The 19,529-nt window shown below is 35.5% G+C and overlaps 2 protein-coding genes and 1 pseudogene across 3 annotated transcripts; all 3 read left to right on the top strand.

The window, feature by feature from the left end:
* Positions 1-6: 6 nt before the first annotated feature.
* Positions 7-5,576, top strand: LOC104805934 (ABC transporter G family member 29-like). Its single transcript, XM_010530652.1, has 16 exons — positions 7-58; positions 254-344; positions 608-909; positions 1,046-1,644; positions 1,725-1,885; positions 2,001-2,110; positions 2,203-2,356; positions 2,440-2,502; positions 2,573-2,691; positions 2,778-3,110; positions 3,206-3,580; positions 3,649-3,782; positions 3,966-4,193; positions 4,272-4,443; positions 4,557-4,811; positions 4,905-5,576. Exons 2-16 carry the CDS (start codon positions 299-301, stop codon positions 5,175-5,177), a joined length of 3,324 nt encoding a protein of 1,107 aa, XP_010528954.1. The 5' UTR covers positions 7-58; positions 254-298; the 3' UTR covers positions 5,178-5,576.
* Positions 5,577-9,719: 4,143 nt separating this feature from the next.
* LOC104805933 (histidine-containing phosphotransfer protein 4-like) lies at positions 9,720-11,576 on the top strand. Of its 2 annotated transcripts, none has more exons than XM_010530651.1 (6): positions 9,720-9,846; positions 10,440-10,570; positions 10,650-10,709; positions 10,843-10,914; positions 11,066-11,138; positions 11,454-11,576. In XM_010530651.1, the coding sequence occupies exons 1-6, from the start codon at positions 9,790-9,792 to the stop codon at positions 11,499-11,501; spliced, it is 441 nt and encodes a 146-aa protein (XP_010528953.1). In that variant the 5' UTR covers positions 9,720-9,789; the 3' UTR covers positions 11,502-11,576. The 2 variants fall into 2 exon arrangements, with proteins under 2 accessions (XP_010528953.1, XP_010528952.1); XM_010530650.1 differs by having other exon boundaries at positions 10,641-10,709.
* Positions 11,577-13,773: 2,197 nt separating this feature from the next.
* Positions 13,774-18,019, top strand: LOC104806016 (annotated as a pseudogene).
* The last annotated feature ends 1,510 nt before the right edge of the window (positions 18,020-19,529 follow it).

Below are 19,529 nucleotides of genomic sequence, written 5' to 3'. Positions count from 1 at the left end.
GAAGGCAACTGCGGCCAAGGATCTTGAGAGCAGCCTCATCACCGACTACACCCTCAAAGTAAATTTTTTTAATTCTCACACTAATTTCGTATCTTATTGAGAAAGAAAACAATAAATCAAAAGGGATTTATATATATCCTAATGTTATCAGAATTAGTTAGAAATAACGTACCAATTAACTCATTTTTTTAAAAATATATTTGGATATATAATCGTGAGTTTATTTATTTTCTCTTTGTTATGATTTGAGCAGATATTAGGGCTTGACATATGCAAAGACACAATTGCTGGGGATGAGATGATGAGAGGAATTTCAGGTGGCCAAAAGAAAAGACTCACGACAGGTTTGGTTCACTGCTAATATTCTAATCTGATTTTGTTTATAAAAAAAAAAAATAGGGAAGATAATTTTGTAATTTTAGAAAATAAAGGATAGCATTGTAGTTTTAAAAAACAAATTAAAAAGGTCTTTTTTGTAATCATGTCGTATATTCGATCGCCGATATCCAATTTAAGATCACGAAACTGGAATTTGAATTCAAATCTCGATTTACATAAAATTCTTTAACATGGAGTTAATTAATGTCCCAACGGTCGGAATCAACAGGGGAAATGATAGTAGGACCGACAAAGACTTTGTTCATGGACGAGATCTCGACGGGTCTGGATAGTTCGACCACGTACCAAATAGTGAAATGTCTGCAACAAGTGGTTCGCCTCACGGATGCAACCATTCTCATGTCGTTACTGCAACCTGCTCCCGAGACGTTCGATCTGTTCGATGACATCATCCTCTTGTCGGAGGGTCAGATCGTCTATCAGGGCCCACGCGACGATGTTCTTCAGTTCTTCGAGACATGCGGTTTCAGATGTCCCGATCGAAAGGGCACGGCAGATTTCTTGCAAGAGGTATATATATTGTATGGGTGAATATAGAGAGAGAGAGAAAATACGTAAAAAAACCTAGGTTAAATCATATATGCATACTTTGCCATTTTAGTGTATGATCGACGAAACTTTTGAACCACGTTAACTTGTTGAATAGGTTACTTCAAGAAAAGATCAAGAACAGTATTGGACTGATAGGACGAAACCATACAGATACATTCCGGTCTCCGAATTCGCAAACCGATTCAAAAGTTTTCATGTCGGGATGAATCTTCAGAGGGACTTATCAGTCCCTTACGACAAACAGAAATCTCACCCCGCAGCTCTCGTGTTCAACAAATTCTCCATCTCTAAGTCTCAGCTCCTCAAAGCTTGTTGGGACAAAGAATGGCTCCTCGTGAAACGAAATTCCTTCTTCTATGTGTTCAAGAGCGTTCAGATAAGTATCCTCGCCGCTATCTCCTCGACTGTGTTCTTGAGAACACAAATGCACACAAGGAACGAACTCGATGGGGCAATCTACGTTGGCGCATTGTTGTTTTCTTTGATCATAAACATGTTCAATGGATTCCCCGAGCTCGCCATGATGATTCAGAGACTTCCCGTGTTTTACAAGCAACGAGATCTTCTGTTTTATCCTGCATGGGCTTTCAGTGTTCCTACTTTTCTTCTCAGTATTCCGATCAGTGTCATGGAATCAATAATTTGGGTTGGTGTGACGTATTACTCAATCGGGTTCGCTCCGGAAGCTAGCAGGTAATCTCAAATTCTAGAGATTTATACCTGTTGGTAATCCCAAAACCCTAATTAACTTGCAACTGTGTGGTGTTTTGCAGGTTCTTTAAGCACTTGTTGTTGTTATTTCTGATACAGCAAATGGCCGGTTCCTTGTTCAAATTCATCGCTGGAGCTTGTAGAACAATGATCATTGCAAACACCGGAGGCTTTCTTGCCCTGCTTCTCATATTCTTGCTTGGTGGTTTCATTCTTCCTCGAGGTAAGCTCGTGAGAGAAACCGGCCTTACAAACGACTGTACAAAAGCAAAGATCGAAAGAATTTTTTCCATTTTATGGTTTGAAGTTGCTAAAACAAGAAAGATTTCGTGCAACAGGCGACATCCCCAAAGGGTGGAGATGGGCTTACTGGATATCGCCGATAAGTTATTGCTACAACGCTATAACGGTGAACGAAATGGATGCCCCGAGATGGATGAAGAAACCGGTAACATCTTGCTTGTACATTAAATATAAAACCAGTTCCTTGTAAGTTGTTTCAACTTTTGAAATTCTGATCCAAACTTGTGAATCCTGCAGTCTTCTGATAATTCAACACGACTGGGGTTGGCGATTCTGAAGAACTCTGACTTGTTCTCTGATCCAAACTGGTATTGGATCGGGTCAGGAGTCATGCTTGGGTTCGCAATTCTCTTCAATATCCTCTTCACCGTCACTCTAGCGACCCTTAACCGTGAGTACTAATGATTGCTTTCTCAGCATTCGTTCTCTTGATCATTGCTTCCGCCACTAATAGTATTCTTTTGTTGATGCCAGCCATGGGAAAGCCGCAGGCGCTGATTCCTCAAGATGATGCAGATGAAACAGAGCGGAAACCAAGTGAGACGCGTTATGTTTTGGACAAATTTACGTTTCGAACAAATCTCATTCATTGCTTTGGATTTTTCAGGTAGGCAAAGTGCATCCGGTGGTACTGAGAATAACCGAGCAAAGAAAGGAATGGTTCTACCCTTTACACCACTCGCAATGTCATTCGACAACCTTAACTACTACGTCGACATGCCGGGGGTATGAACCATCACGACCTTAGTATTCAAACTTACGAGAAAAATTCATCTTCAATTCAAGGAATCTAGTATTATCTCACTCGACAGGAGATGAAAGATCAAGGAGTTGCAGAGGACAGGCTACAACTTCTCCGAGAAGTAACTGGAGTGTTTAGACCAGGTGTTTTGACGGCTCTAATGGGCGTTAGTGGAGCCGGGAAGACTACTCTGATGGACGTTTTAGCGGGGAGAAAGACGGGTGGATACATCGAAGGAGATATCAGAATTTCGGGTTTCCCCAAGAAACAAGAAACCTTTGCAAGAATCTCGGGTTACTGCGAGCAGACCGACATTCACTCGCCGCAGGTTACTGTCAGAGAATCTCTCATCTACTCGGCCTTTCTTCGCATCCCAAAGGACGTTAGCAGAGATGAGAAGATGGTATTTTTCTGACCATACTGTTCTAATCATCTTAGATAATTTAGGATTTCATATCAATCGGAGCGATAACATGTATTTTTTCTTCGTTTACGTAGATGTTCGTTGATGAAGTGATGGAGTTGGTAGAACTAGACAATCTCAAGGATGCAATAGTCGGCTTACCGGGGATCACAGGGCTATCAACTGAACAAAGAAAGCGTCTAACAATAGCGGTAGAACTTGTGGCTAATCCTTCGATAATCTTCATGGACGAGCCGACGTCAGGGCTCGACGCTAGAGCTGCGGCTATTGTAATGAGAACGGTGAGGAACACAGTGGACACCGGAAGAACAGTTGTCTGCACAATCCACCAGCCTAGCATCGATATTTTCGAAGCCTTTGACGAGCTTTTGCTGATGAAGAGAGGGGGAAAAGTTATCTATGCAGGCCCGTTAGGGCGAAACTCTCACAAGATCATCGAATATTTCGAGGTAAAAAAGATTCACATTACGTTTTTTAGATTCATATAATATATTTTTCCGGTGAAAATGCGACGCAGGCAATTCCTGGAGTGCCAAAGATCAAGGAGAGATATAACCCGGCGACATGGATGCTTGAAGTGAGCTCCGTGGCTGCAGAAGTCAAGCTTGGAATGGATTTCGCTGAATACTACAAAACATCGTCTTTACATCAGTAAGTTCAACACAACTCAAAACGTGTAATCCAAATGTTTTTTTACAAAAGTGAAAAAAAAAATGCTTCTTAACTACAAAAAACGTGGCAAACCCTAAACAAATCAAATAAAAAAAGAACAAAACTAAACTGAAAACCGACATAACATAACTAAATCTCATATTCTGAATGACTTTGGTGAAGACGAAACAAAGAACTGGTGAAAGAACTGAGCACGCCGCCGCAGGGAGCAAAAGATCTATATTTCACAGCACGATATTCACAATCGTTGTGGGGGCAATTCAAATCTTGCTTGTGGAAGCAATGGAAAACCTACTGGCGAAGTCCGGACTACAACTTGGTCAGATTCTTCTTCACATTAGCTGCAGCTCTCATGGTCGGAACGATTTTCTGGAAAGTGGGAAAGAAGAGGTTTGTCGAATCTTATCGATCTTTTGAGGAAACGCTATGTCAAGTTCTTACATGTTACATACGATTTCTTCGAAACAGGGACAATGTCAATGATCTTACTGTTATCATCGGCGCGATGTTTGCTTCGGTTTTGTTTGTCGGGGTAAACAACTGCTCAACAGTACAACCAATCGTATCGGTGGAAAGATCGGTGTTCTACCGAGAAAGAGCTGCCGGAATGTACTCTTCCTTACCTTATGCCCTAGGGCAGGTCAGGAAAAAAAATCTCTACAAAACCTTGTTACTTGGTAAACAATAAACCCTAGAAAGCAATAAAAATAGAAGTAAGATGGTAACATTAACATGATTACTCCATTTTTGCAGGTGATATGCGAAATACCGTACGTACTGATCCAAACGACGTATTATACGTTGATCGTGTACGCAATGGTGAGCTTCCAATGGACAGCAGCGAAATTCTTCTGGTTCTACTTCATCACCTTTTTCTCCTTCCTCTATTTCACATACTACGGGATGATGACGGTCTCCATCACGCCAAACCAGCAAGTTGCGGCTATCTTTGCATCAGCTTTCTACGGCATTTTCGTTCTCTTTTGCGGTTTCTTCATACCTAGACCGGTAAGTTCTCTGTGACTTGCGCCGTAAGAAACATCACCTTCACCTGGTTTTAACATGTTCTTGGTCTTCTTCTATCTTGGGAAATAACTGCAGAAAATCCCAAAGTGGTGGATTTGGTACTACTGGATTTGTCCGCTGGCTTGGACGGTGTACGGATTGATTCTGTCGCAGTACGGTGACATGGAAGACAGGATCAAAGTTCCAGGTATGGATCACGATCCGACAATCAAATGGTATATAAAGCATCATTTCGGGTATGACCCGGATTTCATGGCTCCGGTTGCTGTTGTCTTGGTTGCCTTCCCCGTCTTCTTCGCGTTTATGTTCGCCCTCTGCATCAGAATCCTAAACTTCCAACAGAGATAAGATGGTCTCCATTGATTTCTATATATGCCCCATCTTCTTGTTTTCTCTTTTTTTTCTATATATATGTATATATTCATACGTACCTCTGTTGTGGAACTATTAGCATCATCAAAACCTTTTCAAAACTTTATATTTGAAATCGGGTTCTAGTATCCACTGGTATCCAAAAATTATTTCTAGCATCCACTGGCAACGATGCAGTTCAAGCAATCTGATTCTTGATTTGATAACATAGATTTTTGTTTTTGTTTTCTATTTTTAGCAAAATGTAGGGGAAAAATGTCAATCAGGTCAACACAAGTTACTCAATTTTTCTTTTTCTATCTGTAAGCATCTCCAAAATTTAAACTCAAGGGCTCAGATTTAAACTCAAGATTTGATCAAAGATCTGAAACTGAAGTTTGGCATTCTGTTACAAGATTTGATTAAAGATCAAGATTTGAAAACTGTACATGTATGTGTACGTATCTCTTGTTAATTATAGTTGATGGATTCTGGTTTTCCGGTGATCGGAAACCTGCCGAGACGCAGGTTCACTCACATCGAGTGATCCAAAGTCGTAATTCCTCTGTGCAAGGGTGCGTGCAGTGTATACCTGTGCGATAACCTATGCACCAAAATCTAATCCCAAAGCGAAACCCTAAAATCTGTGAACAAACTAAAGGAATCGGAGTTGGGATATTGAACACTTATCTTTCTCTTGGTCGAGTTTCGGTCTCTGCGGTCTGCTTTCTTGGTTTGCAGGTCGATCGTCGTCAGTGTCAATGGAGTTTACCTTACCAGTCGGTCTTAATTCGTCTTGTTGACTAATTACCACCACCTTTCGTCGTCCTCCGGCGACTCAGAGACGGTGTTGTCTGCGTCAAACGGTCGGACCGAAGAGAGAGAGAGAGAGAGAGAGATGAACAAAGCTGAGAGAAGGTTCTCGGAACATAACGAATAGGAAAAAGGGATTAGGGTTAGTCAGGTTATGGGTTTGGGCCAACGGAAACGATTGGGCCTGAAACCCTACAAAAAAACCTGCAAAACTTGAATCTAAACTAAAAACTGCGTCAATATATTATTATTATTATTAATTATTAATTAGTTAATTGAGCTTATTAGTCCAAGTCTATAATGATAATATATAATTATAACTATATTGTATTTATTTGTCCAATTTGATTGCTCGTTATTTATTTCAAAATTACGAAAAAAAAACATTTACCAAATTTTAAACTTGACGTCTAACAAAATTATTATTATAGATACTTTGATATATTTTACGGAACATATTTGTTTAACATCATTCTGTTATGTTTGCCTGACACTAAATATATATTCGATTTGAACATATACTATCAGAAGTTACTGGTTTTTTCTTTTTCAAATTTTAGATTATATATTCGATTGGTGCGCAGTTTGGCTTGGCTTTGTATATACAAATCAATATATCCATTCGTATAATGGGATAAAATAATTGGCGGGGGGAGAGTATTTGTTCTTCTGGTTACTGCTTTCAGCAATGTCTGCCAAGCATTCTTGATGAGATTCTTGCGTTGGGAATATCTCTAGAAATTTAATTCAAGAAAAAAAAATTATGCGATGAAAAAGGGCTCTAAAGAAGAATTTTGTATGATTGCATATATGCCCCACAAGTTCCTGGATTCTTCGAAAAAGCACATATAATATAAAAGTGTCGAAATTACCCCCCATGATAAGGTTACCGACAATACCAGCTTAGGCTTCACTCTTGTCCTTGAATCTGCCACCTCAAGGGTTTCTGGAACGCCGAGTTCTTGAGTGGAGATGAAAAAAAAACATATATTCTTTCCTTTTATACATTTTAAGGCGCCATCTCGAAATTAGTCCTCTTGAATTACTGCAAAAATACAAACAAATAAAACGATGTGAATTCCTTTTATTGGCTTTTTGGCCTTTTAGATTGCTAGGAATCTAGTTCATATATAACCTCCAAGGGTAATTTATTCACGGGAGTGAAAGCGACGGAGGATAAAATATACGTGTTAAAAGCATATGCTTAATTTCCGGAATAAATGATTGGAGTTAACCCTCGTAAAATATATTAGCTAGGGTTCAGAGTTCATCTCACGACATTAAGTAATAAACTTTGGTGATCATGGTAGTTCGATTTAAATAATGTTATAAAAGCATATAAATAACGAAGTTGAAATATATGGTCATATGATGTTTTATCGTGAAAAGTAATGCCATTGCGCTTTAATTTGTTACTTTTCGTTGTAAATGGTTAGGATTTTTTTTTTCATAAAACTTACAAAGTATATAGATAATGTGTGTCATGTGTCTTTGTCATTATACATGATTAAACCTTGAAACTTACAAGCTTTGATAGACAAAAGTATGGGGTTTCCCTTCTCTTCGGATATTAAAGTGTCCAAATCAAATAATACATAATTTTATCTTAAATTGAAATTATTTTTTAAAACAAATCAAGTAAAAATTTCTTTATCAAAATTCAAAATAAATATAAAATTGCTATAAACTTAATCAAAATAACTGAATTACAACAACAAAAATCTTGAAACTTAAATATTTTTTTTATGATAATTAAATTCAAATTAAGTTTAAATAGAATTCAAATCCGATCGAAATTTAACGTAACATATATAAAACATGTATAATTGATATAAAACTAAAATGTCTAAACCAAAAATAAGCGAAATCCAAATTAAACCAAAATGCAAAACATTCCATATGGCATAGATATAAAAAATATATGATAATTTCTCTAGATTGATGCTATGAAAAAGGAGAATAAGAGAGTTGTGCGAGAAAGCAATGTATCATTAATATTATGCCAACACTCCACCATATATTTATATAAAAAAACAATTACACAATAGAGAAGGATGATGCAGACAAGTCTTTATGTCACATATTTGATTTGGTGGCCAGAGGAATAAAGCTGGCAAAGAATGAATGAATCTCTCCTCGCAACACTTGTTGCCTCTTTAGAGAGAGGGAGAGAGGACAAGACAAGGACCAGAATAGAAAGATCGCAGCTGTTATGTTATCACAAAGATCTTTGTACCAATCATTATTTTGTGTTTTTGTTCATCTAATAAAGTTTTTTGTTTTTCCTTTTTTAGTCATCCTCCTCCTTTGGTATTTTTATTATTTTAGTAAGACTTTGTCTTTTTTTTATATATGGGAAGAAATTCTAGACAGAGATGTCAATCGGGCTGGTCCGACCCGATTGATACATGCTTTGATTCGGAGAGGATGGAAAAAAGTCGAACAAGCCTGATCCTGTATTCGGCCCAAAGGTTTTGGGTTCGGGTTCGGGACGGTCCGATTTTTTTCGGGTCTATGTAATTAAGTTTGAAATCCAATCCTATATATTTCGGGTTCGAATGAGATCGACCTACATAATTTCTTTTGTAAATATTTTTTTTTTTGTAATAATATTGGGCTTTCGGATCAACCCGAATCGAGTCCGAAACTCGATTTGAGTCCGATCCAAAAGCCCGATTTTGTTTTTATCGGAAAATTTAGGCTCGAAATCCGTTAATTTTCAAATTGGATCGGGCCGGGTTTTGGAACTCGGACTTAAATTGACACCATAATTCTAGTAACTGTATTATTATTCTTTAGATTTCATTACATAAATTTAATAAATGGATTTATTTTGTACTTTTGAAAATAAATTAACATGGGTATTTTTCTTATAAAAATTAAATCCAGACTATACATCTCAATAAAATTAGTAATAAAATATTATGACTATAATTTTACATTTTCATATATAATATGTAATGTATAAAGTTTTAGGAATATAAAGCTAAGGGGCATTTTAATTGTCGAGAATATTTCTCTAACTGTATACTTTTGATGTGAAGAGGGAATTACAGCTATAACTTTTCCATTCCACTTTTACCAAAAAAATCTCATGTCCAAATACATTTATCAGTATTTCTTTTCACTCTATATAACCGATGAAGTTTCACATTCTTTTTTTTTATAACGAAAGAAACCACCACGATCTGAGGAGTAAACTCACTGATCCCATGCAATAGTCTGCAACATGTAAATGAAGTTCCACCTTCTTAATGTGAATACTCAAATACGGTTTTAACCCGAGGTTCACAAGATTTTTATGTGTAATTCATCGTCCGTACGGCGATAAATAGTTACTCATAATATGTAATGTATATAGGTGGATGAAATAGTAAATGATCATATATATATATATATATACATAAAGATTATTATATATAGTCGGAGAGATTTGCTCTGATTATATATATATATATATATATATATATATATATATATATAAATAATTCGATCCATTTGCCATCGATATAAATTGATAATACAGGATAGACGTTTTCGAATATTTTTTGGCAACACATTCATATGAGCCACAAATAGCAATAGTTTCAATAATTTTATATTCTATTTCAGTTCTTTCTTGTTTTTCTTTTTTCTTGATGTGATTGGAAATGTTATATTCTCTTCTCTCCTATATAAATCCCATGTCACCCATTTCAGTTTTTCATCGCCATTCATATACAAAAAAATAAAAATTAAATATCTTCACATATAAATTGTTTTTTTTTCTTGGGGTGCTTCAATATTTTTCTGCATAATGGAAAGAAATATGCATAAGCAAGTGGCAATAATGAAAAAGTCCCTCTTTGATCAGGTTGTTCCCATCTCCATCTTAGCTTTATCCAATGATTGTTTCTTCTTATTCGTTAATTTACCCATATAATATTTTTATACCAACACTCCCTTTCTGTTATTTATTTTTTACACCTAATTCTGAGTTTTCGTTTACATACATATATATAAATAATAGTATATAAAATTTACAATTTTAGAACAATATTCATATTCTATTTGTTTCATTCAGTTATTTTTTATTAAAAAAAATTCAAATTTAAAACAATTACTCATCGTTTGTTTTTTGTTCGAATTCTATATAAATTTGATCTATATAGTTGATAGTTATTAAACACATATTAATTATTTTAAATTATATATTTTATTTTACTGATATTTGTAATTAGTTCAGATTTAAATTTGATTAAATTGATTGAAAAAGTTATATTCATACAGTTTTTAAAATTCAAATATTTTTTTATTGGTTTCTATTTTATATATCTGTATTCAAATGACCACCACCGCTACATATACATTTTTCAATGCCGTGAAAGCGTACACATAATCGAAATAATAAAAAAAAAATACCTTTGAATGGTGTGAAAATTAGTAAAAAGATAAATGTAAATGCAGGGATATTTGGATGAACAATTCATGGAGTTGGAAGAACTCCAAGATGATGCAAACCCTAACTTTGTTGAAGAAGTTGTTGCATTGTACTTCAAAGATTCAGCTCGACTAATCAACAACATAGAGCAGGCTTTGTGAGTACAAATTTATTTCTCAATAAAAAATAAAAATTATAAAATATATTAATTAATTATAACCATGCAGGGGGCGAAGTCCTCTGGATTTCAATAGGCTTGATGGTTACATGCATCAATTGAAGAGCAGTAGCACGAGGTAACCATTGTATATATGATTCTATGTAAATATATATAATCTCTTTTTTATGTAAATGTTTGATTTAATATTTATATGAGAGCATATGAATAAAAAAACATTTATATTTTTCTTGGTATCTTTCCACTCGCAGCATTGGCGCTAGTAAAGTCAAGGCTGAATGCCCTTTATTCAGGGAGTTCTGCAGAGCTGGAAACGCCGATGGGTAATTTTTTGCTTATTTTAGTTCTTGAGGGGCCAAATTGTAAACTACTAGAAACATGAGGCGTTATATTTGTGTCGGCTTTCTAACTTTGTAATTTTATTTTATCATATTTTCAACCCCCTAACTCATCTCTGGCGCAAACAATGGCCAGATGTCTAAGGAGTTTCCAGCAATTGAAGAAAGAACATGCAACTCTGAGAAAGAAGCTTGAAAATTATTTCCAGGTAAACCATAATCTTATTTTACTAGATAGTATTAATTTGTTAAAATAAATTATCTAAATTAACATTAGATTTAAATTTATTGAAATTGATATAAATATAAAAATTGTACTTAAATTTTAAATATTAAATTCTATATTCTAAAATGAAATTACAATTTTTTTTTCTAATTTTTTTTTGTTAAATGGTAGTTTTTAAAATTATAATGACATTATATATATATATATATATATAGTACACACACGTAATACGTATGAATGTATATACGTATGAATGTATAGAAGGACAATGGTAACGGAAAGCTTTTGAATTGGGCAGTTGGCGAGGCAAGTTGGGCCAAGGGAGACAGCATGTAGGCCCAAGTAACGAGACATTCGGTTTGGTCTGAAATTTTTGTATAATTTTCTTTTACCATTTAATAAACCGTCCAATTTCCTTTAACCATTTACTATATACACAAACACACACACGTGAGCATTCAAGATTATATTATCATTGCGCCGATATTATTACTAATTGGATTCTGAATTCGGGTTTTGTAAATGGGATTATTGGTAGATCGGGTTTGGGTTTAAATTTTGTCAGATAAGTGTGAACATGACAAAGACACTTGGTAAAAAAGTTACAAATATATTTTTATAGTTTTAACTAAAAATATATATTTTTGGGTTCAAATTCGGATAAATGTATAATATTTTTTGTCGAGACTTGAAATAGAAATTCGAGTTTAGATATCATAATAATTTGTGAATACCCAAACTTTATAGAAATCGAATTTCAATACGTTAAATCCAAACGTTTGGAAAAATCCCTAAATATTGGATTAAACTCAAAGGACCACAATAAGTGTGATTTCTACTTTTATGTTGCCTTTTCAATGATGATTAGTAAATACTCCATTTAGAAGGAAAAGTTTCCGCAGCTTGCGTTATTGTCCTTCAATTTCTTGTTATTCACATTATTGCCCCAAAATGTTTAATATCTCCAAAAATGTCTGTACGAATATTGAGTATTGACTGCTCAAGAATCTGTTTGACTTTTCAAACGATTTGATCACATGTCGCGGATTCACATATTAGAAATCCATATTAATTGGAACTTTTGTTTTGGTCGGCCCAGTAGCATTAGTTTACAGACCTCTTACTATATATGGTTTCCTTATTATATATGGGATATATATATATATATATGTAATTCTGAGTAAAGGAAAATATTCGTAAAAAATATTCTTTCGGGTAGTTTTATATCAAAGTACTCTATGCATTCATACATGCCAAGAGATTGCTAATTGTTCTTGTCATTGAAGTTAAATTCACGTGCTATGTACGCCCGTAATCGTGATTGTTGTAACTAATGTCACATGTATTTTAACACATATGCCATTGAAGTTAATTCACGTGCTATGTACCCCCGTAATTGTGATTGTTGTAACTAATGTCACATGTATTATAACCCATATAGCTATTTCTATAGAAGATTATTTTATATATAGGAAAGTAATTACTTTAATTATTTTTTTAAGATTCAATAATATCCAGAATACTAAATCAAAATCACATTAGTTCTTTCATACACGAATTTAATATTTGTTCGGTTCTCTTTTATATTTTTGTTTTCATTAAATATAAGAATTTTTTTGGTAAAAAATAAATAGAATGATTTTTTTATACAATATAAGTAACTAAAATAAAACCTCTCATATCCCCATCAATTCTAAATCAAATTAATCAACTACAAAAATCAAAATAATTTTTTTTAAATCAGTTTAAAAAATATTACAAATCAATAAAAGTCAAAGAAAAATCAACAAAACTAAGAAACATCATCAGTTTTGTCTAAATCTAGCATAACTAGAACCTCGGATCGGGCGGTACTTGATCGATCACTCTTTCATGTACTCTAAAACCTTGAATCATTTGCACGTGATCATATTCCAATTTCCGAAAACATATTAAAACTCAGACCATAATTTTTTAAATTACAAATTACATATTTGTATATAGTTTAGCCTCGAGAGATTTTTTATTTTAAATAAGGATATTTTAGAGTAAATTTGGACAAAGTTCTAAAAGTCCAAATTTTTAAAGAACCCATTCAGTACGATATCCTATCTTATGAAGGTAAAATAAATGCATTCAGACACATAGCTGAGGCCATATGTATCTTTCCAAAGATTGTGGATTTTCGTAACTTAAATTCATATTAATTATACCATATGTTTTGGTCGGTGGATCGATCGATATTATTGGTTTTGAAATTGCAACTTGCCAAGTGGTATTAGTTTATAGACCCCTTGATATGAGCTAAATACAAAAAGATATATACGGTATATATACTTCTGGTTAAAGAAAATTTTTCGTAAGATATGCATTTTAAAATAATTTTATATCCAAAATAACAGAATTATGAAACAGTGTCTATTGTCGTTTTCTACGATTGTGTATGCATGCATGCATTCATACGTCCCAAAAGATTGTTATCAGCCAGCTTTCATCGTTGAATTTAATTCACGTGGTACAAGGCTGACTTTGTGATTCAGCAACCACGAAGAATGTGATAATATTATATTCCAAAATTGGCACAATCGGTTCCTATATAAGCTTCCACAAATGGACTGACAACACACACCGATCATATATCCAAATACACAAAGCTTCGGATCTCTTTGTATTTTCACAAGAAAACTTTGTAAATCCCTCGTGCGAGAATAGAGACAATGGCCCAAAAGCTTGTTTACTGTTTAGTTATAGTTTTGTGTTTTGTCCGAGCAATGTCCCAGAAGCTGGACGCCCAAGGTGGCCCCGGAGGAGAGGTATGGGACGACGGTGTTTTCGACAATGTGAAGAACGTGTACGTCGCAAAAGGCATATATCCTTGCATTGGTTATGTCAAGTTCGACTACGACAACAGCGGCAAAGTGGAAACGCGTGAGCATGGAATGCAAGTAGAAGCACCTCAAGAGGTATAAACAACATTTCATTTAGATCGATTACAGTTTGTTTTTATGTGTTATATTCTTGATTTGTTTTTATGTGTAATGTGCTCTTGGTGGAAAATTTGTTGCAGTTTTCTCTGGACCACCCACATGAATACATCACATCGGTGGAGGGAACCTACGGCTGGATCGAAGCTTATGCCAACAACATCGTTACATCGCTGACCTTCAAAACGTCCAAGAAGAGAACCTCCCCGACGTTTGGATACCCGACCGGTACGGCATTTGTTCTCGACGTTCAGGACAAACGTCACAAACTTGTCGGGTTCCATGGACGATCCGGTGAGGCGGTTGATGCTATTGGAGCAACTTTTGCACCGATTTCCAAGAAATCCGACTAATGGATGACCAATATCCGATTTGAAAGGGAAAACAAAGAGGAAATAAACGTTCTTCATGAACAAGAGGAACCTATATTAATATATAAAAAATATAAGAAATAAAACCGTTATTGGAATTTGGAGCTACCTTACTATGCATTTTAGATGAAAAGTTAATAACTTGTGTTTCTGCTTTAGTTTTGTTCTTATTATGTATCATCGCCTTTTGCTTTTCCGAATAAAGTTGGTTCCTTCAATGTGTTTAAAATATTATATATATTTTTTGAGGTTGGGTCTAATTAAATAAATGGGCATTTGCTCTAATCATTAAATGACTACGAATTTTGGTGTCACATCTCTCACCTGCGGACCACAACGGCGAACAATTTCATTGAGAATGTAGGGCGACGTATTTTCCATTATTTTTTCGACAAATTGGCGTTCGAGATCTAAACACTCCAACTTAACGGTTAGTATGTATATGTTATGTGTGTATATATATATATATACTTAGATTTTTTTCCCCAATTACAAGAACTATGCGCGCGTATATATGTTTTGCTTTCTAGAAATACAAGACACAAAGTATTTCAGAATAAATCCTAGTAGGGTTCTAAGAACCCATGAATGAGTACGATATCCAATCTTACCTAGGTAAACTGTGTTAAAATAAAATAAAAAAAACACAAATGATTAGTGAAGTTCTGAACGTTGAAGATTGGAAATGATTATGGACGTTGAAGATTAATTAAAGATACAAATTAGTCAATGAAATAAAAAAAAATAATTAAGTCAAATAATAAATGATATAAATTAGATATTCCTTTTTATGAGATTTTATTTTATTGAATTTCCTTGTTTATTTCACTATTTTTTATATAAGTCTGAATTATTTTCATTGTAAGTACACTAATTAATTTTCAAATCTAATGTTAATACATGAATTTTAAAATTTTCAAATACAAAAAGTTTACGGATACCAGGTAAAACCATGCATTTTACAATCAACTCTAAAAAAAAATTACATAACGCATGACATCAATTCCCTTTTGACGGAATATGATCCGATACTAGGTGATGACATGGCAATCGGAAAGCCAAATCGCTCTCGACATCAGTTAACACATGTAACGGTTGTGCCACATCATCAATAAATTGTCGGTTAATCCAAACCGATTTTAACACATGTAACGTTTGTGCCACGTCATCAATAAATTGTCGGTTAGTCCAAACCGATTTTATTATGCATCCCCTAATTTCGGTTTAACTGAACAGAAATCCCTAATTTCGCCTTAACGATACCAAAATCCCTAATTTTGACTGAAATCCCTCGTCGTTTACGTATTTTTCCAAATCTTGCGGATTCTCATAACTTAAATTCGCATTAATTATACCATGTGTTTTTGTCGCTCGGTCGATTAGTATTGGTTTTTGAATTGCAACTTGCCAAGTGGTAATATTTTACGGACATAATTATGTTTTCTTTATATGATCCTGTTTATATATTTTCTTTACTCTCTCAGTTCTGTAACGTGTCGTAATTGGAACAGTGTATTGGTTTGGCGACAAACCGTTGTTGTTACATTGTGTTCTCCTTTGGTTTTCAGAAGATTGTTCAAATCGACCGGCGACAATGTCTCAAAAATTGCCAATCGTGGACGTCACGCCTACTGTGGAACCATGTGCTGGTCATATATATATATATATATATTATTCTTCTGGTTAAAGACAAATTTTTGTAAAAAAAATATTTTTCAGATAATTTTATATCCAAATTAATGGAATTATTAAACAATGTCTAGTTGTCGTTTGCTGCGATTATCGTCTATGCATGCATATGCATTCATACACATCCCATGAGATTTTTAGTAGCTAGCTTCCTTTCATCGTTGAATTCAATTCACGTGATACAAGGCTGACTTTGTGATCCAATAACCACGAAGAACGATAATATTATATCGTAAAACGGATATAATCGGCCGGTTCCCTCCTATATATAAATTTCCATAGATCTCATTTGTATTTTCGCAGGAAAACTTCGTACTTCTCCGGTGAGAGATAAGAGACGATGTCCGAAAAGCTTGTTTATGGCTTAGTTATAGTTTTATGCTTTGTGCGAGCAATATCCCAAAAGCTCGACGCCCAAGGCGGATTCGGAGGAGAGGTATGGGACGACGGCGTTTTCGACGGCGTGAAGAAAGTGTACGTCGGAGATGGTAGCTATGGCTGCGTTGGTTATGTAAGGTTCGACTACGAGAACGGAAGCAAGATTGAAACGCGTGAGCATGGGAAGCAACTACAAGAACCGAATGAGGTCCTTTCCTATGTACTTTCTATGTTTTTTTTTTTATTATCACTGTTTCGTTTTCTATGAATTTATACTGATTAGGGCTTGAATTCCTTGCCCTCGAGGTACTTTGTAGTGGAAAATGCTTTCTGTATCTATTATACGGGTGATAGACAGCGTATTATATAGATTTACAATAGACAAAAACCCTAGATTAAAACCCTAAATATAGAGTTGTTATATACTTTGTGGACTTGATGCAGTTTGTGCTCGACTATCCGAAGGAATACATCACCGTAGTCGAGGGAACCTATAATAGGATCGAGGCCTATGCTAGCGACATCGTTACATCGCTATCCTTCAAAACATCGCAGCAGAGATCTTCCCCGACCTTTGGAACTCCGGTTGGTACAAAGTTTGTTCTTGAACTCGACGGTGGCAAACTTGTTGGGTTCCATGGACGAGCAGGCGACGCTCTACGCTCTTGACGCTATCGGGGCGTATTTCGCATGGACCTCTCCCGTTACTAAGGTCGACGCCCAAGGTGGTCCTGGAGGACAACCATGGGTTGACGGCTTTTATTACAATGTAAGGAAAGTATATGTCGGAAAGGGCATACATCCTTGCTTAGGTTATGTCAAGTTCGAGTACGACAACCACGGCAAACTGGAAACGCGTGATCATGGAAAGCAAGTAGAAGAACCTCAAGAGGTCTGAAAGAAAAATTTCATGATAATATTTTCATTTGAATCGATTACATTTTGTTTATATGTATTATTCTTGATTCGGTTACAATCCATATTCTCTTGATGTAAAATTATTGCAGTTTTCGCTAGATCATCCACATGAATACATAACATCGGTGGAGGGAACCTACGGCTGGATCGAAGCTTACGCCAATAACATCGTTACATCCCTTACCTTCAAAACGTCCAAGAAGAGAACCTCCCCGACGTTCGGAAACTCGACCGGTACGACATTTGTTCTCGGCGTTCAGGACAAACGTCATAAAATTGTCGGGTTCCATGGACGATCCGGTGATGCGGTTGATGCTATTGGAGCATATTTTTCACCGATTTCGAAGAATCCAACTCACGGATGACCAATATCGTAGTTGGAGTGAAGAACGTTCTTCATGAACAATAGAAACCGATATTGCTATATAAGATGTAAGAAATAAAACCGTCAGCTTATCATGCTTTTTAGATGAAGAGTTAATAAGTTATGTTCCCGCTTTGTTTTTCTTTTATGGTTAAGCATCCTATTTGGTTCTGAATTTAAACCGATCTAAACCAAATCTGGTTTTTAATTTAAACCGATTTAAACCAAAGTCTGAAAATGTTACAGAAAAATCTGGCTTCAGGGCTCATATCAAGCGTAAAAATTGGTAGGACCTTCATCGAGAGAGGGAAAATTTTTAGAATTCTCCTTCGATTTCGATTAGGGTTTTCTCCGCCCGCAGGATTTCGATTAGGGTCTTCAATGTAAAGATCTTGAATTTGCAGGAATTGTATCCTAAAAAGGGTTAAATTTTTGGGGAAAAGTAGAGAGCAAGAGAAATCAGAACTCTGGTGATTCGATGAAGACAGCCAGCAGAACTTCTCTATCCCCCCTTCCGCGGACACCCTTCCTGTGAATCTCATCTCCCTCCGTCTTCTCCTTTCGAACATGGCGATGATGTTTGAATCGTCGAAGGGGGCGTTCCCAGCGAGGAGAACGAAGAGGATTGCCCCACACGACCATGCGTCGGCTTTCGCACCGTCGTAGCCCCACCGTGCTACATCCTCCGGCGCTGTGTAAGCCGGCGTGCCGCACGCCCCGTGGAGCAATACATCGTTTTCAGGTTCGCCGTTTCGGTGGCAGAATTGGAGCTACGATGAACATGGCAGAATTGGTTTTTTGTTTTTGTTTTTTTTTTCCCCTCTAAATTTTGGTTCGGTTTACATTAAAAAACCAGATTTGGTTTAGATCGGTTCAAATTCAGAACTAAATATGATGATGTGTCATTTTTATTTAAAAAAGCTGACGTGGCAATTCTCAATTTAAATGTGTTGGCGTAACGTTGTGGCTATCGATCCGACGTTACACATGGAAATCCGACCAACTGAAAAATTGGTCAAACTGGTCATTTTATAGTATTATCTTCATTTTTCCTTTCTTTGGTTTGGGCCCAGGTAATCCAATGGGCCTTTGATATAGAAAGGCTTGTTACTTTCCAATCCATAAATTATCTTTTAATTTTAAATCCAATCCACATAATATATATCTTTTAATTTCTAAAGATCAAATACCTTGCGGCTATTAATCTAATAGCTTCAGAATAAAGGGAAAAAAAAAAAAGAAACATGCCATTTTTTAAGATTAAACGACTAATAAAACCATACGGTAATCATGATACAAGGCTGACTTATGCTGCGATTGTCGTCTATGCATGCATATGCTTATGCATTCATACATATCCCATAAGATTTTTGGTAGCTAGCTTCCATTCATCGTTGAGTTCAATTCACGTGATACAAAGGCTGACTTTGTGATCCAATAACCACGAAGAACACGATAATATTATATCGTAAAACGGATATAATCGGTTCCCTCCTATATATATATAAATTTTCATAAATGGACTGGCGCACCGATCATCCATGGTATAGATTCAGATCTCTTTTGTATTTTCGCAGGAAAACTTACGAGATTAATATAGGAAAGCTAAAAAAGAATCCTTACGAGATCAGCGGATCCGTGCGGATCTTTTGTTCTTTCTATGACAGCGACATCCAAAACATCTTTCACGA

Source organism: Tarenaya hassleriana, unplaced genomic scaffold (assembly GCF_000463585.1).
Source record: "Tarenaya hassleriana unplaced genomic scaffold, ASM46358v1 Cleome11, whole genome shotgun sequence".
Classification (NCBI taxonomy): domain Eukaryota; kingdom Viridiplantae; phylum Streptophyta; class Magnoliopsida; order Brassicales; family Cleomaceae; genus Tarenaya; species Tarenaya hassleriana.
The sequence above is the reverse complement of the archived record's forward strand: the minus strand, read 5'-3'. Positions and strand labels throughout refer to the sequence as shown.